This window comes from Cuculus canorus, chromosome 2 (genome assembly GCF_017976375.1).
Source record: "Cuculus canorus isolate bCucCan1 chromosome 2, bCucCan1.pri, whole genome shotgun sequence".
Lineage (NCBI taxonomy): Eukaryota > Metazoa > Chordata > Aves > Cuculiformes > Cuculidae > Cuculus > Cuculus canorus.
The window spans coordinates 107,481,478-107,509,127 of NC_071402.1; the positions used below are offsets into that span (position 1 = coordinate 107,481,478).

Below are 27,650 nucleotides of genomic sequence, written 5' to 3' on the forward strand. Positions count from 1 at the left end.
TAAAATAAATGAATGCTTGTAAGAAAAAAGCCAGAAACTTCTCTAAAACAGTTTTTAAATTAAGTATTAAAGCACTGATCAACAGAACACATTTCACTATTTTAAATTTCAACAGGGTAGTGACTACAACACTTGGTGGCATAACAAACGTGAAGGTTCATGCAAATGCATTTCAGACAATCAGTGACACCAGTATGACTATCCTTGTAATTAGAGAAAACATTTGTTCCTTCAGTCTCTTTGGTAAAACCTGCAATTATATCAGGACAAAACCAATTCAGGTAAAAGTCCATAACTAAAGTGTATTAATTAACAGCTACTAAAAATTAATTTCAATTCATATTTTCTGTATTGAAACCTAAACAAAAAAAATACCACCCCTACCACCTCCTTCTTATTAAGGAAAATCTGATATTTCAAACATACAATGTAGATTCCTGTATTTTCTACATTACTATAAACCAAAATTGGTGGAATCTAATGAAGACATTAACATGTTGACATTTTTCCTAAAGCAGTTATTTTAGATTTGAGATACCATACTCAATGTATGGCTTGTCTGAAAACACCTATTCCTTCTCCCAGCCCAGGAACAAGAGATCTGGAAGTCTGCAATCACAGCAGAGACAAATGTTACTTTATAAGATCTTTCTTATTCCTTCTATCATGGTTTCTACAGAAGCAAATTGCATTTTCACGGCAAATTCACCATCTGCAATGACATACTGAAATTGTAAACTGCAATTATTTGTCACTGCTGTGACGGTAGAACAATGTTAAGTACCTGATTGATCTGAAGTATCCATTTAAAATAACTTAAAAATATAACTTTGGAATCTAATAATACATAAGAAGGATGATGATGATGATGATAAAAGCAACTGAGAAGGTAGCATCATTTTCAGACTCAGCTTCCACATTTTATTTTTGCAGAGCATAAATTTCAGGGAAGTGGGTTTATTAGAGAGAGGAAAAAAAGCACTAAGTTTTAAACTGGATAAATGATTGGTCTATTGCATGTTTTGAGCATACACAGGTGATATATATTGTGCGTTATTACAAGTTACATAGCACTATAAGCGTATTAAATCATCTAAACGCAGAATCACAGGAACGTTGATTGTAAGGGTATTCTAGCAGTCACCTAGTGCACCCTCCCTTCCAGAGCAGAACTGCTGCCAACAGCCCAGGTTAGCTGTGGCTTTATCTAGCTAAGTCTCATCAGCTCCTGAGGAGGGAGGTTCTACAGCCTTGCTGTAAGCTGGTAGAGTGCAACACCAATCTCCTGGAGCTTCTTGCAGGGGCTGGTCTGAACCTCCTGAGCTGCAGTGTGAGGCTACTGCCCCTTGTTGTACTGCTTGGCACAGGTATGAGGAGTTTGGCTCCCAAGCAGTCGCAAGCTGCTAATCAGCACGTATCATCTTCTTTGCCAAACAAAGTAAGCCCACATCTCTCAGCCTCTCCTCCTACTGCATGTGCCAACGCTGAGTTATTTCAAAGACATGCTTAAGAACAGAAATTTCTGTGTTTTTTCCACTACTAAAGACAAAGGGTTTGACTGCAAGTAACAAGAGCTTCTCGAACTCACAGCAGCAATAAAGAAAAGGCACCCAGGTCTGTTGTAAACAATGTTCAGACTAAGGGATGGAAAAGAAGAGAGTCATATTTTCTAGTAAATTGCTTTATTGACAGGGGATTCAGTGTAAGAGCATAGCCAGCACTGAGTGAAATGCACTAACAAGAGCATAGATTTAACTCTTTTGTCACTAAACCAATGAGTAGTGTTCAAAAAATACACAAGGAATGATTAATTTCTGGAAGCAAAACCCCAACATTTTACATTTAAGAGACGCTTATGCATATCACACACAAAAATGCGAAGTGTTAATATTTGTCATATGCTTCTAGCAACAGGCAAAATGTTCTTTAAAACACATAAACCAGCATGCTTCTTAAAAATTCAGACTTCTAACTTTTTTTTAATACAAAAAATGGCCTCAACCCCTCAACGGACCTATTTGCTATTAAATAACAGAATGCTTTTACAGTATTTGGTCTTTCAGAGTGTGAAAAAACATCGATGGTTAGTGAGTTTGCTGCATTCACCACAGTATAACAAGCATTACACTCACACTATTCAAGCCTTGGACATCGTCTGCATCAGAAACAATGCTTCCCCTGCGGTTGGAACGACTGAAATAGTCAGCAGCTGTTTCACTTTGATCAGAAAAATCAGAGGACTTCAAAAGATAAGGAGAAGGGTGAAAGAGAACTGAAGATGATACCACAGAATGAACAGAAGTTTATTTGAAAATAACAAACAGGAAATCCTAACTTAAATCTCCATTATTGCAATTTATTCTTGCTAACAGTTTGATAGTTGTAAAAATCTTGCTCTTCTAGATTTTTACCATTTTTTTAAGTATCTGCATGAATAAAACATGACACACTGATATGAATGCTTCAGTCAGCACATGCATTGGTTTTGAACACTTTCGTCACACATTTTTTTCTTATAGAGTACCTAAAACTAAATTCAATAAACATTTATTATTGATCGATCTTCCTCACTTGGAGTGACAGAAAAAAATACAGAGATAGAAAAGTATTTAGTACTAACATACCATGTCAAACACAAGCCACAAAAATTACCTTTTTTTTAAAAAGAGTTTGTAGTTCATAAAAACAGGTTATCTAACCAGAAGTCGATAAATAGAAGTGGAATATTTAACTGAGAAAACATTATGCATGTTACACATCGTATTTAGTGAGAAGAGTAGGCTTATTAGAAGTGTCATATTGATAACATTCTACTTCAAAAGGCTGAAAGTTATTGTGAATGTTATATTTAAAGTGGTTACATAGAAGAAAAATCTTTACCTGACGAGTTTAAAAACATATCTTTATCCCATTTCCACCATTAAAAAAAAAAATCTTAATTTCTTTCTACTTGAGGTATTGATGATGTAGCCTCAGTTTATTGCAATTAAAAGACAGCAAAATGGTTTTTATGCAAATGTGACCAGTTACATATAGAACAGCTTGCTGATGAACGCCTGTCTCAGATTATGCATGCTCAGGACTACAAAATTCATATTTTTTTGTCACTGCTTAGTTATGTTCTATTTCTCTGACAAAGAGTTTTCCAGCTATATCTACATTTAAAATCCTATCTTAATTTCTTATACATAATCAGAAAGTTGGCTAAACTTTCTTATTCAACTTGCGTTTCACAAAGTATAAAAATGCTGAACAGAATTCTGCTTACATGAATTACACTTACAGTAAAACAACAAACAACTTAAGGGCTATCATTCAAAACCAGCTTATCCTTGCTGCTGAAAAGCCTGTGTCTGATAAACCTTACTGTTCCTTCTCCTATACGTTTTGCACTTCCAATACCTTTCTCAATGGGTTTATCAGAACTGACATAGTTTAAGATGGAAACGCACCATACAATTTTTCACCAGTGTTTTCTACTGTTTCCATCTTCCCTTCTACTTTTTCTTTCTATTTCCAATGAATATTGAGCTGACTTCCAATGCATTACCCAGAATGAAACCAAACTATTATCCATAGAAACAGTAGAAAATGAAAATCACAAATAGCCTTTTCAGAATTATTTCACAAAACAAATACTTTGAATTCTATTAAACATTCACTAGTGTGAGTGAATGCTACCTTAACATTATTGGCATCACATATACATACTGAGATCTGACATATAATATATATATTCCTTTATATGTTTAGAATATATACTTTTAAGAAATGAATCCTAATGTTAAGAGAAACTAAGGAGACAAGAAGCATTTTCACAGTTCAGACTTTAGAGTTGGATGCTAGCACCTCTTGGGTTTTAGAGCTTCATAAAGCAACAGCAAAATACCCTTTTTCCTATACCCTCAAAAATTGACAACTTCTGCGGCTAAAAACATGCAGTCTCTGAAAAATCTGTATAATTGTTAAGAGTACGCGAAAAATTAAAACAGCACAGAACATTTCAATTTAAGCTATACCAGAAGGCTGATCTACTTTTTTGTGTAGCATGACAGATGAGCAGCTGTATCAATGAAACTAAGACAGTTCTGCAGCAGAAACAGGGTAGAACTATTCAAAATCACTTTCAGCATGGAAAACCCTTTTAACACAACACAGATCCAGGAACAAACTTTCCTCAGTTTTGAATACTGGTCACCATACAAATAAGCCAGCTAACCTCTTACTGTGTGATACAAGGTTTGCATTAGTCCTCTTCCTGAAAAAACTTTTTCACACTACAGCGACAGTGTATTGTGCCTGCCCAGTTTTCACATAAATTGATAATTCCAACAACGCACTATACTCCAGTTTCCAATTGCTTCCAGTTATATTCATAACAAACATTTAAAAGACATTTAAGAATGCAAATTCCTTGTTGCTTCTACACTTTACTGTCTTCCTGATAAAATTTTAAATCTTGCTGAAAATTATGCCTCTAACAAATTAAATTTTTTTAATGTGGAATTGAAAAAGCCAGTCTGTGTGTTGGTCAGTAAAATAATCCCCAGTGTAAATACTCAATCATTGTGCGTTAGTGTCATAGCATTCAGCAAATCATGCGAGAGAAACGCTCACCACAGGACTACTCCGAACTGAGCTTGCTCTTGAAGAATAACTGTATTCAGATGGCTGAAGAAAAGTTATGAAGGAAATTTTCACAATTTTCATAGATTGTCTCCAGAAAACAAAGATAATGACAGAAACAACCAAAAGCCTATTCCACTTACAGTGCGAGAACTATATGAGCTATGTAATCCATCACCACACAAAGATGCCTGAGAAAGAGGGAATGAAATACCATTTATATTCAGTCTCAGAAATGATTATGCCACATTCCTATATACTGTAATTCTCACATAGCGTAATGTACTCTTATCTTACACCATCTATGCATTTTTGAGTTAACATTATACTTTTTGAAAGGCTGAATAATTTTTAAAAATTTCCTGCAGCATTTACTCCTACTATTGGGGATGTCTGTTTCCAAACATAAATCTAAGTATTTCTTTCAAAAACAGGCAAACAGTTTTTTTTTTTTTTAAAAGAATCTTAACTATTTTCAGAAGAATATTAATTTATATATTTGAATTGCAGTTTTGTTTTCACTGTCTGAAGCCTTCAGAAGTTTTAATCCACCTTGGGAACAGAAACAATATTGTATACTTGACAGTTTTATTTTGTGCTCACCCATGCATATTTTCTTTAAGGAGGACATGTCATAGTTGGACTCTATGATATTAAAGGTCTTTTCCAACCTGAATAATTCTATGATTCTAAGGTGCACGGCTGAAATCTATTTATGCAGTGGATAACAAAAGCAGCTCTGGGCAACACAAGTTAAAAAAGAGTTAGTCTCATGCTGCTTTCCCCCTACCTGAGGGGATTTCTAGAAGAAATTAGAATTATATGTATGTATGCTAGATAGCTAGATGTATGTGATAGCAGTCATTATGGTCTCGTTCTCCAACTGGATATTCAAATGTTTCCTTGAGAGTATGCACAAAAACACAGATCACCTCTGTCTGCAACCTAAGCACAGAACAAGACCTCACTAACTACATAAAAATACTACGTAAGAACACTTCATGATTTGCTGCATGGGTTTAGCACTTCCCTAAATGGCCGTATGAGTTGGATTTGAACTACTGTAGTAGCAAAAGGCATAAAGTTTCATGCACGTGCATTGCTTGAAAGATAAAAAAATTCTGTACAGTTTTCTTAGCCATTCTTATGTCACTTCTAGTTAGCTCTCATTTGGTAAAGATATAAATTAGGTATCATCCTATTACATTGTTGTATGATTATTAAATTTAAACATGACATCTTATTTGAAAGTATTTAAAAGTACATAGTATACAAGTTTCTGAATGGGAAAACTCACTGTCAGGATATTACAAACGCAGAGCTCAACTTTTTAAAATACTATTTTTAGTATACACATGCAGTTGTTATTTTGTATGCTCAGATTAACTTGTTCTAACCCCAGTGGTGATCATCACTGATGTATTCACGAACTTTATGCTTGTCTGTAAAAAGATCAGTAAAACAGCTACTGCTAAATACTTTAAAGAGGCAGTTAACAACATTAAAAACGTTAAACTGAATGCCTCCACAAAACCACACACACAAGCTGCAGTTTTATTTAAAAACATGAAAAGAATGCGCATGTAATACTGTCAAGCCTCATGGCCATACAATACAAATTTTAAGGCAACCATGCAAATGGTGCTTACGAACCAAACTGATACTTCTTATCAAACCAGTGTTTACAGAAGGAGATACCTATGAAGAAAAGTGTAATTTTATATTTCTGAGGGCCCTTCAAATATCTAAAGATAAGCAAGATAATATTCTTTGTACTAACCCTGTAACTCCTAGCTGTTGCCACTGGATCACTGTATAGAGATGATGACTGTAGTGTGAGGAATAGAGAAAGTCAGAAACACTTTTTCTGCATACATTAAATTTCTTAATCTACTGCTTTATATTCCCCAGAAATTCTATGAGATTGATATACTAAATTTTACATCTATAATAGAAAAGAACTTTAAAAAAGGTGTGGCTAAATATTCCAAGAGAACCCATTATCTTTGAAATCATAATTCAAACCATTAAAGCAATCTAGTATTTTTATCAGAAGATTTGTAGAAAAGAATAAGCAATAAAGTAGTTTTCAGAAGACATCAGTATTCTCTAGCTACTTATTTAAACTGGACCACAACAGTAGCTGCATTTACTGCAAGATGCTACCCACCTCCTGTCAAACCACTGATTTGTCATTTAAATCACTGTCGGACAAAGTAGCACATTTAGTGCAAATGTCTTTGTAGTTGTTTTTTAAAAACAGGACTTGTAAAAGCAAGTGTCACAGCTGCTGGTTGTTTTCTTTACATCATACAGCAACTGTGAAACAGAAGGTATTTTAAATTTAAAATGTATACAGAACAAAATAACTTGCATGTTATCCATTCATTTTATAAAAGGCAAATCTTAAAAGCAAGAAATACAATTGTAATTATTATTAGCTGTAATAATTTGCAGTGTTACAGAAGATAAGAAAAAGAGGTTTTCTTCTTACAGCATAAGTAAGGAAAACCAAACATATGTATTTTAAAAACATTAGAAAATGAACATAGGAAGAGGAGACAGACCCGAGTATGGTAGGAAGGAACTGGTTTACTATATCTAAGGCTGCTATAATTTCTTTGATCATAGTAAATTCCACTCTGTGGGGGGAAAAAAGAAAAAGAGAAAACAGAGGTTGCATCTGCAGATCTTATTCTATCTCAACATTGCCCAAACGTTCCCAAACTTATTACTTGTACAGAACACTGTAAAATTTTTCCCTGTCGTTAACTCAAAATCCACATAACTTTCCAAAGCAAGCAAAGAGCTAAAAAACCCTAAACGTATTTATGCACTTTGTATATCAGCATTAACTGTATTTTAAAGTCCTGCCCAACTAAAGGAGTGCATAGTTTTGGGTTTTCTCTTTAGCAAATAAGAACCCCCTGAAAAGTTTATCTAAATCTTAACAAGTGCATCGTGGAATACATGAAAAACATATTTGCCAACACTTGCTAACAATTATTACAAAAATTTGTCTTATTCTTTTCCCCCATTAGATGGCATCCTCAATCAGAGCATTTGATGAGAGAGAAGAATGGACAATCTTAAGAATTCAACAGGTGATGGATGTTAATGTGATTAGCATTAGTCTGTACCCTACTCCTGTTCTTCTACAATCACTGCGCACGCTGAAAGCCTAGCAATTACACTATGGCTCACTTCTGCTGTTTTTTGTCACTTCCTACACAGAATACATATATACACATAGGTGAGGAAAAAATTAGATATACATGTATAAAGAAGGAAAAACAGAGATGAAGATGTGGCAAAAAGTAGTGCTTCCTATCTCAAAAGGCCATAGGAAGTAGAAAGCTATTACTTCTTTATTTAAGGACTAAGAGAGAAGGAAAATACCACCTCAAAAGTGCAAAGAGAAATGCTGTAATATAAACAATTATCATCATAGCAAAAAATTATTTCAGCCATGCTCTAACTCCCCCAGCCCTTGACACAGCTTCTCTTTCATCAGTGCCAAAACCCTCTGAAAAAATTACTTCAAAAATATTTAATTTCTTGGCAATGTATTCACGTGTTACACACTAAACTTCTTAGAATAGTTTTTGGAAGGTCAAAATAACCCACATGCTTTTCTGAACAGTTCACTGGGTTAATATCAATGTTTACAATAAATTCAATATGCTTTACATCTACATTTAAAATATACCTAACTGACAGAGGAGAAAATATAAATAATAGAACACACATCTCTATCCTGACTAAATAAATTTTAATGCCGAGAAGTGCCACTTTTACTTATTTCTGAGACTCCTACATGAATTCTATTCAGCTGGTTCCATTCAAGGGATTCCACTGCCACAAGCACAGCTTCAATCACTCAACTTTTGGTCAGAATTTGGTCAAATACTAGAAGTTTCTTTTTCCTGAAAACATTTATGCACATGTCAGCAAGCTAAAAAATTTATCCATAACTGTATTAGTAGGTAACTCTACACAGTTAGTATATACACAGTTAGTATATTCATAATAAATATTTATAGTAGAAAACTAACCAATAAGTCTTTATGAGAATAAGCAGCTTTCTTCTTTGAACTACGAGATTCAGTGTAAGCATAAGTCTAAGGATAAAATTTAGAAAATTAATACCACTATGTAACAGCATCTTCAATCTCAAAGTATAAATAAGTCAAATATAAGGATTTAAGATGTTTGTCCCCTACAAGCAACATACCACAGAACATTCCAACTACATTATTAGAAAAATGAGCCATACTCCTATTGCTGTGTAATAAAACTGACAAGTGAAACTATAATCAACTTTATCTTCGATCAACACAGACTTGGCTTAAGCCAATGTTCACATTTTGCAAATAAATATAAAATCAATAAATAAACTAAAAAAGCTTAACATTACAGACTATTTCAAGCACTACATTATGTTTGCCTATCTACAGCTAATTTAGATAACACTGCTGTTTAAACAAATTCAGTTTTTTAAGCTGCTTGCATATTCCTTTTAGTGGTACTTGGTACTTTTCTTTGCTTAAGGAAACACACACGTCTTACTTGGTGTCATACCAATGAGAATGTGACGCATGTTACTTTCAGTTCACAACAGTAAGAAGGAAGTTTTTAAGTGCAGGTATACAAAACACCTGCTTTTTCTCAGGACTGAAATTATTTTCCATTAAATAAAGTTAATGTTCCTGTATGGAAAAGAACACAAGTGCACGCATACACACACTTCTGGAAAAAGAAGTCCGTCTTCCAAATGTAATCTATGTATGTCACTTCACCACTCTGTTTAGAGATAACAGATAAATACTAAAAAATGCTTACAGTAAAGTAGCTGTCTGTAATATATGACTTCAACAGATTTTTCTCCAAGAGAAAGTTTATAAATGCATTCTATGGGAAGTGTTAGAATCATGCTGCTATTCTAGGCCTGAAAGTATGATAGTACAAATGTAAACTTTTTTTGTATTAATAATTTAAAGTAGCAAGTTAATGTCATTACACCTTAAAAACAAAGCACAAAAGCAGTCTTCACTCAAAGACATGCAAAGTGTTAACATACAGGGGCTGAGTATCTTGTAGATCTATCCTTAGAGCTGTCATACTGGAGTAAAAGAAAATGAAACTAAAATCAGGAAACTAAAAAAAAGAACTGCTCTTTTGTCACAGTTTTTCCAAAATTGCTACATTTCCCCAAAGAATTACTAAAAAGACTTAAAAAGAAATTACAAGAAAACATATTCTATTAATTATGAAAATTTATAGATGAAAGAATGCCATTTATGCAATCTAAAGAGCAATCTAAGACTTTTTAATAAAAACTATGCGGTTTCTTTTCCCCACCAGCATCCCCACTTCTGAGAAGTGAGATAATTTTGAACAGCAGTAGGTTATGTGAAATATTTCATGTGGTTTTGGGGAAGAGAGTTTTAAATCATTAAGCAAAGTCTCATATGGTAAGATTGTATTGAAACGAGACAGTATTTGTTAGGTTATATGATAAAAGGCTCGTCTCCACACAGGCAAAGGAGCCCAAGGGACCATCAGTCAGCCCCACTGCCGAGGTGAGAAACCTATCACTGATGTGGGGGCTCCCTAGGGCACCTTACAGGCTGAAGGAGGTTGCTGCCCACAGGACACAGAAGACACAATGAGATGCCAGGGAACAACGTCTTGGGATCAGGGGAAGAATCAAGGGTGGGGAAAGGTAGGGATAAAGGCGTTTTAAGAAGAAGCAGGTGTGTGAAAAAGGAGGAATGGCAGGGCCACCTGTGTGTAGAGACTGCTGGTCTACCAGATTTGGCAACTCTTAAAAATAGTTATGAAAACATCTTTGGAATAATAGCTTAGCCAGTGTTACTATGTTTCTTGTCACTCAACAATAGGAAAATTTGTGGAGTTTATGCATTTATTGTTGTTTTTAACACAGCAAACAAATTTTCAAAGCAAACATTCTCCCCCCATTTGTTTAGAATTTCACAGGTATAACTTAGCTATTCTAAATGTAGGTCATGTATAATCCAAAATTACTTAGTATCATCTTAAACTTCCTTAAAAACCAAAAGAGAAATTGAAGCCTGAGAACATTACATGATATACTAAGTGTGATTTTCAACATGAGAACTGCTCAGAGGATTACAAGAAAAATGTCTTCTTGTCTATTAATATGCCTGAAAATTCCTTCTAGACATCAGATTAACACCCAAATTCTCTGGGTTTAGATTCTATATTTGTTTATGAATTAATATAAGCATTATTTTCATATTATCGCAATAATTCCAATATATCCAATATTCACTCTGTATTAAATATTAATTTGATACTATTACTGTAATTTACCAAACATGGTACCTTTTTGTGTTGCTAAAAGTACTACCACACAGGACTTATAGGACACTGCACCAGTTTTAAAATAAGTAAATAGTTACATTGTTTTTGGGGGGGGGCTTTTTTAAGTTTTTATCTTTATTTATTAGGTACCAGTAAGCAACTTTGCTATCAAAGAATGGAGACAAATTACTAAGATAATCATTATCATCACAACAACTCATACCTTTACTTAACCATTAACATCTTCACAGTCTACTAACAAATATTTAAGTTGTCTAAACTAGGAATACCACAAAATATACAGAAATGCCCATTTCTGAATATGTAAAATTTGTTTGTATTCCAGACTTGACTGCAGGGCTAGCATTACAACATAATTGAGAAAAAAGGTTTCCTGCCATAACTTTTAGCAAAATCTTTATACCTATCAAGGTTGACGCACAACTGTTGCCACTTTATTTTACTTCTTTTTAGCGGACATTAGAAGGAAGTTGGAGAGACTAATTCCTTTCAAACTTGAAGTTATCTTCAAGACAGAAAGTGCTATCACAAAGTGTTCGATTACATCAGTCATTGAAGCAGTCCAATTAATACTGTTTTCTTTAAGAAGCATGCTTACAACAAACTACTGCTTTGGTAAGTAAACACAGAAAAAGTTACAACAGGAACACATCAAAGCATGCTCATTCCAGGCTACACACCACAAGATCTCTCCTTCTGGAGGTACTTGCTCTGCTCCTGTGAGACCCACTGTCATCCAAAGAACTCTTAAGAAGGAAATTGTAGAAATATACCATTATACAAAATAATTCTAAAAAGCTTTAGTGACAACTATTAATCTTCAGTGAAAGACACAAAAAAACAGAGGCAGTCAAAAATTCTGGGCAAGCCTCCCCCTCTCAAATGACCTCAGTTATTTGCGGAGTTCAAGCCCTCTTTCTTTAGTCAAAGGCAGCTTCCTTAATCTACATCTTAGCATATTTTGTACATTAACCAAGAAAAAGCAGACCTGAGCCAACCTGTACCAGCTCACAGGTTTCTAAGTGTTGCCACATAGCAGGTTTTACTTGCTTTTTCTGTAAAACATTGCAAAGTAGTCAACATTACCTGATTGAAACAATTTATTTGGTAAAAAGAGCTGTGACAGATTGCAGAGATACTCAACATCAGGACTTGCAAGACATCACACAAGTAACAATTTTTTTTTTTTTTTTGAAGTCACACAAAAAAAAATGGCTTTGCCCACCTTCCAAAATAAACAAAATCAACCATTTTTAGTAATTTGTCCCTCTCCTGGCCAATATATCCCAATCAATAGCAAGCTGATTTCTAGGCAGAAATACTAAAAACAGGAAAACGTCTACCAACCCTGAATAAAACTATTCTTTAGCACCATATATGACTTAAAGATAATATAAGAGAGCCTACACAAAACAATAACTAGTTCTACTAGCAGTCTTTGGGACACTTTATTGTATTCTAAGGTACTACTACCTTTTCTTCAACAAATATTATAGAAACACAGTAGTATTTAAAGTGCAAGAGGAGTCAGAACAGCGAGCAGATGACTATCAGGATCAGCTTGGAATGAAAGCCCAGACTACAAATCAGTATTACTTATCTTCATTAAGTAGAATGGATTCAGGATGACACTGAGTCAGCAGTAGTAATTACTTTATTGAAGAAATATTCACCTGTTTGCAGAATTTCTGAGGCAGACAGGGCAAATAAGTATTTTTTTCCCATTAGACTTACTTAAACTAGGCCATTTGCAGTACCAATCACAAGACAATTGACAACTTAGAGGAATCTTTATAATCCACCGTTTCAAGACAAGTCAATTAATTCTTACTAGCTGGAAATATCTGAAGCCTAAATGAGTACAATTAGTCAGCTTTTTAAAAAAGAAAAAAATCATATTAGACTGGAATAACACCAGAAGATGATACTTAAGACTTGTGATGAAATATATGTTATTTGAAATAATTGGGTTTTTAACAATATATATTTCCAAAGAGTTTCCAAACACATGCTCAATTATTTTTGGCATCGAAAATACACTGTAAATAATTATATCTAGAAGAGGAAAAAAGCATGAGGTATTTACAGTAAAAACAGTCAAAGAATTAAAACGTGACAACTCAGACAGCTTTTAAATGCAAGACTGAAATACGTAAAAATAAACTACCTTGCTGACACGGATGGATATAAGATACCAGATGAACTTTAATATTACCTGTGACTTAAAATACTGATTCTAAAACTTCTAATGCTTGGAAGACTCAAAGTATTATCCACTCCCTAAGAAAATGGAACTAAAGGCCACAGAAAAGGAAAGTATACAGCTTGAACACAAACCAAATATGAATGCCGACTGGACCGGTGAGAATACCTGGCCCTCTCTGAATCTTCCTGAGAAAGAAGAAATGCAAAGTTACTCCATAGGAGAAAAAAAAAGAAAAAGATGACAAAACAAAAGCAAGCAAAGGTGAGCAACACGCTGTTAGCACTTTTAATGCTATGTATCCTTTAGAATATTCCATTGTAGCAAGCAAAGTAATTCAAGTCCAAAGAACTGTCATTTCACCTGATTTGGGTAAGTATGCCAATACACTACATTAGAAGATGTAAATAAGGAGGGTTAATATAATGTATAATTAGTGTTCATTAGTCAATCTTTCCTCTGATTACTCTCATCAATGCAGAAAAGAAGAAAAGAAGTACAAGATTTTTTTCAAGTTAAGCAATTAAGGTAAAAACAAAATAATTAAAAGATTTACAGAATTATATTAGAACTTGTAATAGTAAGAAATTTAGAAAAATTATAAATACTACAGTCAGATTATGAACATTTTACAAAGTTATTTTAGCTTTAATAGAGATGCTCATTCTCAGTTTCCTCATACATATTTCAGATTTTCTCCTCTATTATAGGATCAAAGCTTCTTAAGCACATTCATCAATTATAAGTTCAAAAAGTAGCTCTCCTCTACAATAACAGTGAAAATAATTAACACCACTTATAAAATTTGGGGGAGGACAACCAGCTAAGGCACCTTCATACCTTTTGTTCTGCTGAACGATCAGAGAATACTCATTTGGGCTTACACAAAGGAATATGTGGAGATGAAGCAAGACAAAAATACAATTCATTTATAATTAAACATTAAAATGTTTCACATGCCATAAGCTTCTCAAATTTTCAGTAGGTAAGCACATTAAGAATAAGCTTAATTTTAAACAATCCCATTTGAAGGCTACAATAGGGCTCTAAAACTAGGAATCCTCCCTGAAACGATTCACTTACTAGTTTTCAATATATTAAACTATTCTGAAGATTTTAAACTATAGATGAATAAAGTCTAAAGGTGGCTTTCATATTGCTTATGGTCACGTGGTTATTTTTTGCATTATCAATGTATACATTAACACATTTAACATTATTTTGTGACTATTCAAGACACGGAGTTAATATTCTGCAAGAAAATTTCCCAGAGGCAGGGTGGAGGGGTGGAAGAATAGAGGAAGAGGTTCTTTTCATAATGATTTTTCAGTCTTCCTCTCTTTAGTGTCTACTTTGAGGTTTAAATGAACATTTATGCTATATAACTTTTCAACACTTTATAGTCAGATCACCACCAATTTTAAATATATTTTGTGTCTGCGGTCTAAATGGACAAACATCTGTTAATAATATTTGCAGCTTGCAAGCAGACAGCTTGCTATTTTAAAGAAGATTCTTCCTAATTGCCTGTAAAACAGCACAGCTAATAATATGCTCCTATAATGCAAAACTTCAGCTCCTGATACAATGTTCTGTACATTTCTGTAGGTAATTTACTTAGGGTAACAAGTCTTTTCCTGACATACAACCAGAAAATAGAAAGTCCGTGCTAAGAGTTCAGCATATTCCGGTCAAAGGATAGAGTACTATAGTACATACTGCAAACAGGTAACCGCTCCTGGTAGCTATCAAGCTTAATTTGTAAGAATTTAAGTTTGAAATATGTGCTTTATCTAATACAGAGGTTAGGTCTCCTGATGCAGGAAAGGAGTGCACATCTGCCTCTTATGAGTGCAAAAAGAAGGTGGCACTCAATTGAGTGGCATTAATTTCAAAGTGTGATTGCTCACAAATGCAATCTGCGTTCCACAGGTTGGAAACCTTTGCTCTGTAGCAGAAAAAAACCCAAACATTCAAACGTGCATTCCACCAAGAGATAACAGAAACCTACGTTATTCTTTGTAAGTGACATGAGAATGAGCAACATAAAGTCAGCACAATTTTTGTAAATAAAATCCTAATGACATTTCTTCAGAACTGCTGATTAACTGTCATGATAGTTATAACTATATGAAAATATGGTTAGTGTTGTCATACATTACTTGTATCTTCTTCATTCAAAACATTCACACAGTGAACACTTCAAAGACATAAAAGGAAATTAATCTCCCATATGCCTTTTTAAGAGGCACATGAAGTTGGCAAAAGGAACCCTCTAAAGAAACATTACACTAAATTACTATAAATTCAACAGCAGCTTTCTCAGGTTGTAACTCAACTCCCTCTACTGCTTCCTACTTGGTGGATTTAATCCAAAGAAATGAATAATCAAATATTTTGTCATTATTAATCAATTGAAAGCAAGGGGTAAAAGCATGCAAGTGATGCATGGGGAGCTTGGAGGGCGGGCTCTTTTTTTTTTTTTTTTTTATATCTTTTATAAATAGTTTTTGTAAGTCTTAAAAGTGACTTAATCATCAGTGAAAATACTAGCATTTGCCATGTTACTCAAGGAGGAAATGAATAAATGCAAATCTGCTAAGAAAAAAAAAGTAAAACACCCAAACACCAGAAATAACCAAAATAAAAGCATTTTCTGTTGAAGAGATGTTTACCTAGATTGAAACTAACATAATTTAATTTTAAATAGATTCATGAATTTAAGCCAGCATACAGTAGAAACAAAAAATATTTCATTTTAAGAAAATTAATCTCATTCCATACTTTGTCTTTTGCTGAGATAAAGTACCCTGTATACCCATATACCATCCACATCCATATAACATCCACATCCATATATTGTTTGTATGTTATTGTTTATATTAATAAAACACTTTGAAACGACACACAGCACACCATTAGTAAATTACTTCCTCCAAATCCTACGTTAATTGTCCAAGTCGCAAAACCATGCACAGCAGGCGATTTTAGCCTACCATCCATTTCTGGATATGAGCCCATTTTCTATCATATGAATGCTGAGAGAACTACAGAATGTAAAAACAAAAACAAACAAACCATTTACAATATATATATTAATCACCACACAAGACTAGATTCCCAAGTCAAAAGTTTGGAAAACCCTAAGTTAATTGCCATGTAATATTCAGTATAATATCAGAAACCTACAGCACTTAAAAAACTGAAAGCATGGAATAAGGAGAACAATATAAAACTGACACAAAAACATGTTTTAAAAATCGCGCATCTTATTACCACAGAAAAAAACACCCCAAATATCAGCATTTACACAGATTTTAATGTAATTATGACAAATAATAAATTCTCAATCTTTCGCATGCTATGTCAAAGCCTGAATCAAATGCAATAACCATGAAATAATCAAAGTGTTGAAAATCTAGTTCCTAGGGCTTTTTACTCAAGAAAGGCAAACTTTTTTCCTGGAAGAAATGTGTAGAGCAACACACAACTGCTTTTGTGTTATCCCAATTCTGTTATTTTTTTTTTAAATAAAGATGCTCACAGAAGACGACCACTTTCTGTCTAATCCAATCAGAAAGAAATCGTCTGAGAACTGCATGTCCAAAGTCACATATCAAAATTATTCAGTTACTAAGTATGTTATAAATACATTAAAAATAGAGCAAAATAATTTTCTCTACTTTTTCATAGTTGTTTATTATATATATTAGGCAGTGTACATTTTGTGTATGGTCATGTTTATTATTTATGCTGTGCTGCCAGTTATCCGTATTTACATGGACCCTTTGCAAAACAACAAAAAAGCAAAGAAACTGCCACATGTATTAAGTTATTTTCCTTATAAAAGCACAAAAGTCACCAGCTAACTCAGTCACATACCTAATAATTCAAATCCAGATAATATTAAATTTCATGTTCAAGTTGAAAATTGTTCCTCTCTATGCAAAACTATTTATGCAAGCCTGAGAACATAATTGTCACTGTATTCTCTCTTCTGCTCATTTAAAATGAAATACGCAGTCATAAGAAAGCCTCAGCCCTTTACATGTCTAAAGATAAACATTTAAATTAATCTTTGTCCAACTTGGATTGATCAATTTACTGCATTTGTTAAAGCTAAAAGCACCCAAGCACCTGACTTTGCCTGTAATCTCATTAAAATATATGAGTAAAAATGTTCTATTTTTCATTTGAAAGCAAGAGTGCCAATATCCTATTTCGTATAGCAGATTTTTTCCATGATATGAGTGTTAACTATTAAGGAAATTCAAAATGAATGTTCAGACTAATGTTTTGTGAGGTGCTATCCACAGGTAAATACAAAGCAAGTTATGCTTTTCGATAGATAAGCTAAAGGGAAAGAGAGGGGAAGAGAGAGAAACAGTTGCCTCATGTTGAAAATACTAGCACACAGCTGAATTACACCAAAGCCAAAATCTAATGCAAATACAGAAATAAAATACATTAAGAATTTCAGTAAAGGTTTGCAATAATTCCAAACAATGTATACTACCTCTTTTTGCTGTCGCTCCAGCTCTCTCATACGTATATCTCTTGCTTCCGCTCGTGCTGCTCGTTTGGCTGCAAGCCTGGCTTCTGCCTACAAGCAAATTGAAAATACTAGAAGTTAAAAACATTTTTTTAAATAATAGTTTGAATATTCAAAAATCTCTTCACAAAAAAAGCAATAATAATCTAACATCACAATATGTAAGAAGCAAAGAAATTACTTTTCAGAATGACATTTCAGGAAGGATATATACCTAAGCCCTTAGCAACTTTTGATTAGTAATGATATGTTGATAAAAGAACTGAGTTCAGAAATAGATTGTCACTAAATCTAAAAATCCATGTCTTGGACTTTAACAGGAGTTTATCTATGCATAGTAGTTAAACAGGCATGTATGCAGCTGCAGAATCTTTATCCAAGAAAGACATTGAAACAAAAAAAAGAATCGAAACAAAGACATTAAACCACTCCTGTTCACATCAAATTTAAAGGCTCTGCTACCACTTGGAATTATTTCAAAAAGCAAACATCACTTTGAAGTCGAATTACTTCAAACAGCAATCATAAAAACAAATTGCTTATTGGACGACATCTAAGAAAGAAGTTCAAGGCTACAGTTCTTCGAGAACTAACACAAACATTCACCATCACCAAAAAGGGACTTCCCTACCTTTTCATTGAAGCCTTCATACTCCTAACACCTCCCTGAAACACAGCTCCAGCACTCAGAATCTGCTGTAAGCCAATTTAACTAACTGCCATAGCAGAAAATCAACAACAACAAGCAGCAGTTTTCTGAATTTTTTGCTGAGTTAGTGAAACAACTTGGCTTGCACAAGGATCTTCAGAATAGTAGAACCAGCAAAAGGGACAGGCAGAACAAAACATAGTGTGGTCTCCCCTTTTTCAGTGGCGAACTGGTGCATTGCTTTGGAAACCTGGTTATTGACAGATACAACTGTATTTATTTTCTCCACTTTCTATCCATCCTCAACCAAAAAAGAACTACATTGTCTTTTGGACCCCTCAAATTTAAACAGTTAATTACAGAAGACAATTTTTTACATAAAGCTAATAATTGAGGAAAACAAAAGTTCACTTTTTTATGTTTGAATGAGTTGGTGAAAAATTTCTCTTAAATTCTTGAAATATTAAACCACTGAAGAGATGTTTTCCACCAAAAAATCCATTTGCTTATCTAATGTTAATTAAAAACTTACGAGAAACGCCAGCAACAAAAAATTCAGAACTCTGAACATCCAAAACATTTAATTTTACAGAACTTACTCTTAAAAATCTATCATTCAATGAGATTTTGCCTTTGGCTAAACATAGCGTTCTGCTTTTGCCACTATCACAGCATAGGTTAGAGATTTATAAAATTCATGACAATCACAAATAACTATCTTTTACTGTGCTTCAGGAAAAAGGAAGGGGTATTTAACTCAAAATTTAACTTTAAATTATGATTAAACTACAGCTCCAAACATCTAATAATGACAAGAAAGAAGGCAAACACATTATAATTTTATTATTTAAAATAGCTTGTCTGAACTTCAAAATGACTCTCATTAAGTCTGTTTTTCTATATTTTGCATACTCAGATGAAATGATTCCAAGTCTGTGTCAGCACTCGACTGCCCTGATATAGTCCTTTCTGAGCACCATAAAGCTACTCTTCTTCCTACCTGATAACAGCACACAAGAAAAGGAAGGGAATTTCTATGCAACAGGAAGTCTTTTCTCACATGCTGCCCTACTCTGTAATTGTCAGTAATAATAGCCTTGTCCCATATAAACTTTCACAAGACACATATGCAGCACAGAAAGAAAAAGAACCCAAAGACCTGATATGTCTGGGTTTAGTTCTGCCTAAAAGCAAGAGCCATACACATCTAGCCTTTAGACTCTGGCAAGGTTTTATTGTTAAAGATAGAAAGTTCATTTGTTTACTGACTCATGCTACAAATCAATTCACTTTTCACCACTCTTCCTAGTCCTACAGACAGAAATGTAACTTTGACATTCCTACAGTAGAGGGGAAACTCCATTTCTTCCAATTTACTAAACTCTTGATAAAATACAGGAGAATTCTACAAATATCTGCTACAAAATGGGTGTGTGAAGTTGAAGAAAAAAAAATCTTATCCTTTTAGAGAAATTTTTAGCAAAAAAAATTGGTATTCTATTAATTATTAATCTCGATAACTAGATTCCTCTAAAAAGTACACAATTTTAAAAAGACAAGAGGTTGGCAAGTTAACTGAAAGCACAATTCTCAGGCTTCCTTCCCCAAAACTTTGAGCAAAAGACAAATCACATTACCATTTGGAAGGCCATCATATTGAATAATTCTTTACTCAATTAGAGTTCTTAGAGAACATATATCATATTACTAATAGAGCACTCACACAAATCTTGATAACTATGAAATTGAAATTCAAAGTTAATATTACCAAAGAAATAACAATAATTCCATAAGCACATAGGTTTTTTGTTTTGTTTTTCTAGGTGCTGCTGCTTATTCTGTTGTGTTACTGAAGAAAGCCCAGAAAAGTTGTGAAACAATTTTCAACCACTCTTCAGAAATGAAGTTCTTCAGCTCTATTAAAATAAATTCTTTACATATCTGCTAAGGGGAATACACTGCCACAACAGCTTTGGCTCGAGAACCGAGTTGAAAAGATAAAGAGATAAAGCTGCCTAAATTACAGAAGCAGCACGGAAAGGAAATCTAAACTACTTTTCTTTTTTTTTTTTTTAAAAAAAAATCCCAAACAGCAAAAAGACGGCATTACTTTATGATGCTTTTCTAATTCAATTAGTATTTTAATTGAAGAGCATTCTTATCACATCACTACTCCTTGCTCATAGGAGTTTGGGATTCAGTACAGGTTGCTTTCTACAGCTTGCACTAAAATTCCAGCCTTGGAAAGCTACAGACTGGCCACTACAGACTTGATTTCAGTTTCATTGTTCATTACTGTCTGTCCAGTCTTTAGACCAGACACACAAAAAATGTATTTATCACAAAGATAGATTACAATATCATCCAACTGAAGTACAGCTTGTTAAAAGGTCATCTAATGTACCAAATCCCTATTTTCTTTAAGTAAAAATTAAACTGTGGACTGTCCAAGATCTAGCAAATCTGATACTTTAAAAGTCTCTAAGGGGGTCTTCCAACTGCTAAAAAGAAATGTGATAGCTGACTTTTCTTAAGCATTTCAACTGCAAATAAGAGATGAGATATCCAAACCTGTTAGAGCCATACCAGTACACTTGTATTGGCAGGTAAAATGGAATCAAATTTCTTGGCTATATATTCTGGAGGGCAAATATGGGACATGAGGTATAGTTGCAAAATTTTGTGTGGAATTTATGCAGAGAAATGATCAAGAAAGAAAACAGAGGACAACAGGGAAGATCTTTCTAACAAAAGAGATTGGGTAGAAAAAAAACACAAAGAAGAGGCCGTCAAGACTTTTTTTTAAAAAATAGAAAAAGGATTAATTAATAAATGATTACTTAATAACTGTGTATTTATTTTTGTATATGAACACACTCAGACGAGTGATTATCTTTTACCTCTCACCCTAAGGAAAAATATGTAATTTTAAACTAAGCACCATATCTGCATTTCTTCGAGTATTGGCTCTGCTCTCAGTATCAAAACAAAGCCATCTGTTAACCGCTGAGTCTCAGAATTCTTCACTGCAAAACAGGTACCAAAAAGCATTATATGCAAAAATAAAAGTAATGTTTCCTTGCACCTGCATAAACAGCATTACCTTCTAGAAGATTATAATGATTCTGGTGACTTCCAAGCAGTTAAGCTACCACCCTGAAGCAGTACTCACTTTGGTCTGTTTATTTTATTGCATGTTTAGTAAATATATGGGTAGCAAGAGAACCTTCTCCTTTCTCTACAGGTGACACAGTCAGTTTCTTCATTTTCACGTAAAACCCAATTACTCACAATAACTTACAGCCATCTAGAAATCCATCTCAGCTTATTCCGTTTTCTCTCTCTCTCTTTATTTTTAATATATATTCTGCCACAAACTTTTGAAAACCTTTCAAAACATTTTATCTTAACTTCCAAGGATAACATTTTGTTCTTCAGTTAAATCCAAGATATTTTTGGCAAGAAAGGAAGGAGAAAAAGACCAGATTTCCATTTGAATGCCTTTGCAAAAACTGAATTTGCAGTTTCTCCTTTCTGACAAGTTTTTTCTCAGTCTCTTCACAGAAATCAGCAAGTTCTTCATCAAGAGAAGAGGCCTACTGGCATGTAGAATTGATATGGTAGAAGCTTCCCCCACCCATGTCAAGAAAGAACCATAACATGTCTCCATAGTGTAGATGAGCATCTTTCTTGTTTCCCTCAACTGCAAGAAGGATTTCACTAGAAAGCAATAGTATTTTGATTTTGTTTTTCATACTGTAGAGAAGGCGATTCATTAATTAGCTCAGAGTCATCTTAAAAGCTTCATAAAGACAAAATACAGGCTACAGCAAAACATGTCACTGACCACTGAAAAAAATGAATGCTTTTCATTGAAAAATTAGAATTATGTTGCAGTGTGTATGTAAAGTACATATGGGGACGTCTCTCCCTGTCATGGCATCCGCAGTGTTTGCAGTCCTGCATTTCCCAGCGCCAGAGGCTCCGGGAAGGGAGAGCTCCTCCTGCCACCAGGGGGGCAGTGGTGAGGGCCACGGGGCACCTGACAGGACCCCAGGATGAGCATTTTGAAAGCATTCACTGCTACACACCACAATATAAAGTTTATTACATTATTTCTTATTAAGTGTACATATCTTAGTCCTCTCTTCTGTTGCTCATTTCTATGCTTTCTACCCTCTGGCCCCCTTACTATCTCATGGACCCATCCACCATTCATGTGCCACATGTATTTCTTGTATCTCCTCAGAAACATCTTTCTTCCTCTTATTCTCATGTGCTGCCCACTCTTTCTCAAGTCACAGCACAGACTATTAACAACAAAATCATAAGGTTTACATGACTCGAAGATTTAGGATTCTTTACTTCTGATGTCTCTTACTCTTTTTCCACTTATACAGGTCCACATATAGATTAGAAAATCTCTATAATGCCTTATCTCCTGAAAATATCCTTAACCATAAAAAACAGCAAACTGATTTTTAATTACTGCTAAAGTACAAATAGCTGATTAAAAAATATTTAAGTGATCTCTTATTAAAATAAATCAAAAAAACATCTAGCATCAATGAAGACAATCTCTGTACGAGGTGAGGACCTTCATAGTTTTGTTTGTTTTCTTACAAAATGCGGAAGCTGCATGCAGAGAGAAACACGTACTGAACTTGGAATAGATTCAACACAAAGACTACGTTCCCAAATGTCTTTAAATTCACAATATAGCCTTCAAACATTTTAAAATATTGAGCTCTTAGTCTTTTCTAGCCTGGCAATTAAGTAACATGACACTTTTACCAAAGTAAGTAATGCACTCTACCAAAGTTTGAGCAACTACAGAGTGAATTTTAAATTCAAATGAATCTTTGTTCTCTCATACGAGAAAACACCTCTAAAAGAGTTCTAGGCTCCTGCTATACAATGAAAACAGTCATGAGAACAGTTCTTGAAAAAATACAGACAAGATGCTACAACAAAGAAATGAAGTAAACAGTGATGTAATCGTTGTCCACAAGCTCTAGTTCTTTGCATCTCGAGTTATTCAGCCCTAAAGAATGGAAGGGTTGCTGACACAAGCACAGAAAGAATGGATATAAAAGGTAAATCCTGACTGTCCCTTCAAATTGCTTCTTATCAGGTTGAGGCTGGTGAGGTGAAAAGAGTCAGACCTTTTTCACTTTCTGGCATGATGTTCATTTTATCTAAGCTTGAACTAAAGTCAATGTAGGAATGCAGATGTGACTGAAACCTCAGCTCTTGCATGTAAGGGTGGTCTTGGAGAAAGAGGTCTCAGATAACCTTAAGAGACGCCTGGTGATGACACATTACTGCTGAATATTTAAAAATGAACAAAACCACTTGTCTGTAAATTACAAAGGCAAATGAAGCAGTTATACAGAACAGCTGAAGATACTCTGTCCACAAAACAGCTTTATAAGCAGAGAAGCTCCACAACAAGGCAGCAAGGAAAATAGATCTTGAGATAGTATCAGCTGTAACTGTAAATATATCCAGCGTAAACTGCTAATATAACCTTGAGAACATGAACCTCAATTTTCATTTATTTACTTATTATTTAAACAAAATGGACTCCCACATAAGAGCCTAATCTTGACAGGAGCCTCAAGTCACACCATACAACCTCTACCTCTCCTTTGGAAAGTCAGAATCTTCCGAGAGACAGAATAAGCTGCCTTCCACACCAGCTGGCTTATATTCTTTGTAAATCTGAGAAAGCCAACAGCTTCAGAATCTGTCATAACAACTAGAGAAGGAGAGAAGTTCCTGATATAAAGGAACTCTTCATATTTTCAGGAAATAGGCTTTTTTTTATGTTTTTAATAAGAGATCAGCCAACTTCAAATTAACCTTGCTATTATCAGAAGACAGTTAGCAATACTCCACTTCAATATAGTAGGGTGCATTTATACCTTTTCTCCGTGCAGGGAGCACCAGGACAATTTACCTACACCTGCTCCCAGGAATTTTGAAACTAGCATGGTAACTTATCCTCTCTGTTGTACCAAGCTAAGACTTCTAAACTGATCAACTGCAACTAATCTCACTTAAGGCACTGAATAACTTGGCGAGTGCATTGCTTCCAGAAAAGGATGCAGACACCTTTCCCTGGGTATGTACATCACCTTTACTCTTCCTCAGTTTCAATGAACACAAGGAATTCAATGCCAGGAAGGGTACTGCACCACAGAATCCAAAATAGGTCCCAAAGAAAGAGGCACAGTAACTCAGAAGTTCTTGGAATAAGGCAGGAATTCATTCCTACACATATGTTTTAGCATACTTGCGTCTTGCTTAATGCAGCGGTATTGCAGAAAAGCTGGTCTCAATGCAAACTTCCACAGCAAGGAAAAGATAAAGAACTCTCCATGTAACAGTGCTACTGCTATGAGAAGTGAGGCAGGAGACAACCCACAGAGGAAAAGTTTTCTGATGCAGAGGAAAAACAAAGAAAATTAAAGAAATCTCACAAGGAGGAAGTAGGGCGACCAAGCCCCTCAAATCCTATGATAGCACCCTCGTCTTCCATTAAATATCATCATATGAGATGACACATAAGATTCAACCAGTACAGAAAAGAGACTACAAAGAAATTAGTTTATAGAATGAATACCAAAAACCTCTTTACACAAAATTTCCTAGAAAGCAGACGGGTTTTGGTACCAAAAGGAAGATATCACATTTTTTAACACATTCTATAGAAAAAGGAAATCTCAATTTTGTCAAATTAAGAGTGGTAAGAAAGAACAAGATTAGTGCTTTCTGAAATCTGAACTCTGAGTAAAAAACCTTGAAACTACACTAGAAGTCTTTGCTAGTATTATGAAAATAGAAGATGGAACTTGATGAGCAAAACTGTATATGACCCAGCATCCCACACGGAACATATGTGGTAGGTAGAGAAATTTCATTAGACTTGGTGTGTGGACAAAACTTTCTGGGAAGTTACAAACCAAATTATTTTTTTTTTTTTTCTCTCTGACAGAGCATTTCCTTGGCCTACAGCCTATGATGGGCGCATTTGAAAATGCATACAGAAGGTTTTGAAAGATGTATCACGTACCTATTTTGTCTCACAGGCACTTGTATGTATACATACTATATACACAGATATAGAGACAACATCTTACAAGACCAATTAGAATCTGCATTTTGCACTTATTTACATGAACTAGAGTGAGCAGCTTTGTAGATAGCATAGCTCAAAGCTTCTGCATCTTCTTGTATACAAACAGTACTAAGGCTTTTGTTTCCAAGTCACAGCATTTCCTCCCAGAAAAACTCAAGTCCAAATAGACATCTGTAAGACTCTAAATTCTAATTGCCTCCTTCCTATATCCGGTGGGACACAATTCCCCTTTGTGTAGAATTCCCCTTTGTATCCACTTCTCGTTAATTGCATTTTTGGCTGGTTACCTCCAGCTCTGTTTGTCAGGTGGTGACTCTGTTAAGGAAGTCCTGGCAGAGTGTATGCATTAGGCCTACTTTGACAGATATTCAACTTTTCACATTTGAAACAGAATATATGAAAAATACCTTTTAATAATGACTATTACTCATTCAACACTCAGACAATATACTTATCTTAAGAATACTACATACTGCAACGGGATAAAAGTGGAATTTTTTAGTTTTAGACCAGCAACTGGATTTCTCATGTATCTTTAGCTAACACTTATTTAAAGCACATAAGTGTCTGCAGAAATATCTGCTAAACTTAAATGTGATCCTGTGAAATGTAATTAATCATACACTTAATGTATCCCCGTGACATTTCAGTAAATGTGATTTTTTGATCAAAAATATTCTTAGTCTGTACTAATTGTTCCATTGCTGGCTAATTAGACTTCTTAATACACAGCTTAAAAAAAAATAACTTTTTCTGCATGAGCTTCTTTCATCTCTATTTCTGAATTTAAGACAATTTGAAATTAACAAACCTCTCTGGCAATGTTACTCAGAGCTTCATCTTCTGCAGAAAACCTGTCTTTCACTGGAGTTCTCTTCCGTCCTGATCCAGGCGTTCCCATTTTTATTCTATGGTTCTGTATTTGCAAAAACAGACAGGAAAAAGCTCAGTTTTCAGATCTGGAATTCAAAACAAATATTCCTCACTCCAAAATATTATTGGCACAAATTTTTCCAACAGCTGTATTTCTGGGAAAATTTTATCACAGAATCTTGTGGCAGCTTTATAGAACAGTGCATCCTACAAAGTGCACACAGAGTGAAGTTTTTTTAATGACCAGAACAAACAGCTTCAAGGTTGCGCACAACTGTGAACGGCTCCTAACTCAATGAAGATACTTAGGTACCTTGTCACTTTTCACAACTCCTAAAAATAAGTATCCATTTAATTTTATAGACTTGAAGAAAACCCATAGGCAACAACGGGTTCAAGAATTAAACTTAGACCATCATAAGAGCTCTCTCTAAAACTGATACATTCAGCAGACAAACTTCCCAAAGCATCCAAGCAGGTAGACAGGACTTATTTACATTTTAAGGCATTCAGATGCAATTGAAAGAGAACTGCAGTCTTATACTACATGAGAAATAATATTTCTAGACACACATTCTTTTGCCTAACGAGATTCTAATTTGGCAAATGAAGAAAGAAATATGCTACCATCATATATCCAGAATAATACATAAAATACCATCTTAGGTTTTTTTCCAGACATCTTTGTTAACAATTGCAAGAACATAATAGTCACCACCAAACCAAAGCATAGCACAGAGAGCAAAACATTACTCAAAGAAATTAATCTAAAGTAGTTTTTTTTAAAATACCCTGAAGAAAGCCTGCTTCCAGGCATCCAAGTTCTTCCAAATTACAATTTGGTGGTACCCCAGATATTTGATATAAATGAAAGAAGTGTCCCATACGGGGCTTTGGAAAACACCTTATTTAGAACAAAATCGTCTTCAACCAGACAGCAGAGGTCTAGAAGGAAGTAGCATTTGCTATCCTTTCAAAACTGAACCGGTGCAAAATATACCTTTCATACCAGGTCTAACCAGCAAGCAATCAAGAATCCACTGCAACTTAAACATATAGGGAAAAGAGCACGCAACAAGTATGCAGTATTTTTCGTGCAAGCAGTTTTTACTTTCTTACTTTTATACAGCAATCACAAAGCCGAAACATACTGGGGTACTTACTGACGCTCAAAGCTATCAACTAGCATCACAGCTATCTTTATTTGTATTCTAGCTTCTACACTTCTAGACAC

The 27,650-nt window shown here is 34.4% G+C and overlaps 1 protein-coding gene across 15 annotated transcripts in view; it reads right to left on the minus strand.

The window, feature by feature from the left end:
• Positions 1–27,650, minus strand: part of LRRFIP2 (LRR binding FLII interacting protein 2) — a 58,162-nt gene that overhangs the window by 19,758 nt on the left and 10,754 nt on the right. For 6 of the 15 annotated variants that reach the window (XM_054059640.1, XM_054059637.1, XM_054059639.1 and 3 more), the window contains exons 2-13: positions 26,355–26,459; positions 17,715–17,801; positions 16,195–16,245; positions 13,333–13,386; positions 11,676–11,741; positions 8,682–8,747; positions 7,194–7,268; positions 6,407–6,454; positions 6,280–6,324; positions 4,770–4,817; positions 4,618–4,671; positions 2,133–2,240 (exon numbers count right to left, since the gene is read on the minus strand). In XM_054059640.1, coding sequence (XP_053915615.1) covers positions 2,133–2,240; positions 4,618–4,671; positions 4,770–4,817; positions 6,280–6,324; positions 6,407–6,454; positions 7,194–7,268; positions 8,682–8,747; positions 11,676–11,741; positions 13,333–13,386; positions 16,195–16,245; positions 17,715–17,801; positions 26,355–26,444 — 792 coding nt within the window. In that variant the 5' untranslated portion in view covers positions 26,445–26,459. Of the gene's footprint in view, positions 1–2,132; positions 2,241–4,617; positions 4,672–4,769; positions 4,818–6,279; positions 6,325–6,406; positions 6,455–7,193; positions 7,269–8,681; positions 8,748–9,706; positions 9,749–11,675; positions 11,742–13,332; positions 13,387–16,194; positions 16,246–17,714; positions 17,802–26,354; positions 26,460–27,650 lie in introns of all 15 variants that reach the window. The other 9 variants (XM_054059647.1, XM_054059648.1, XM_054059650.1 and 6 more) reach the window with 5 other exon arrangements.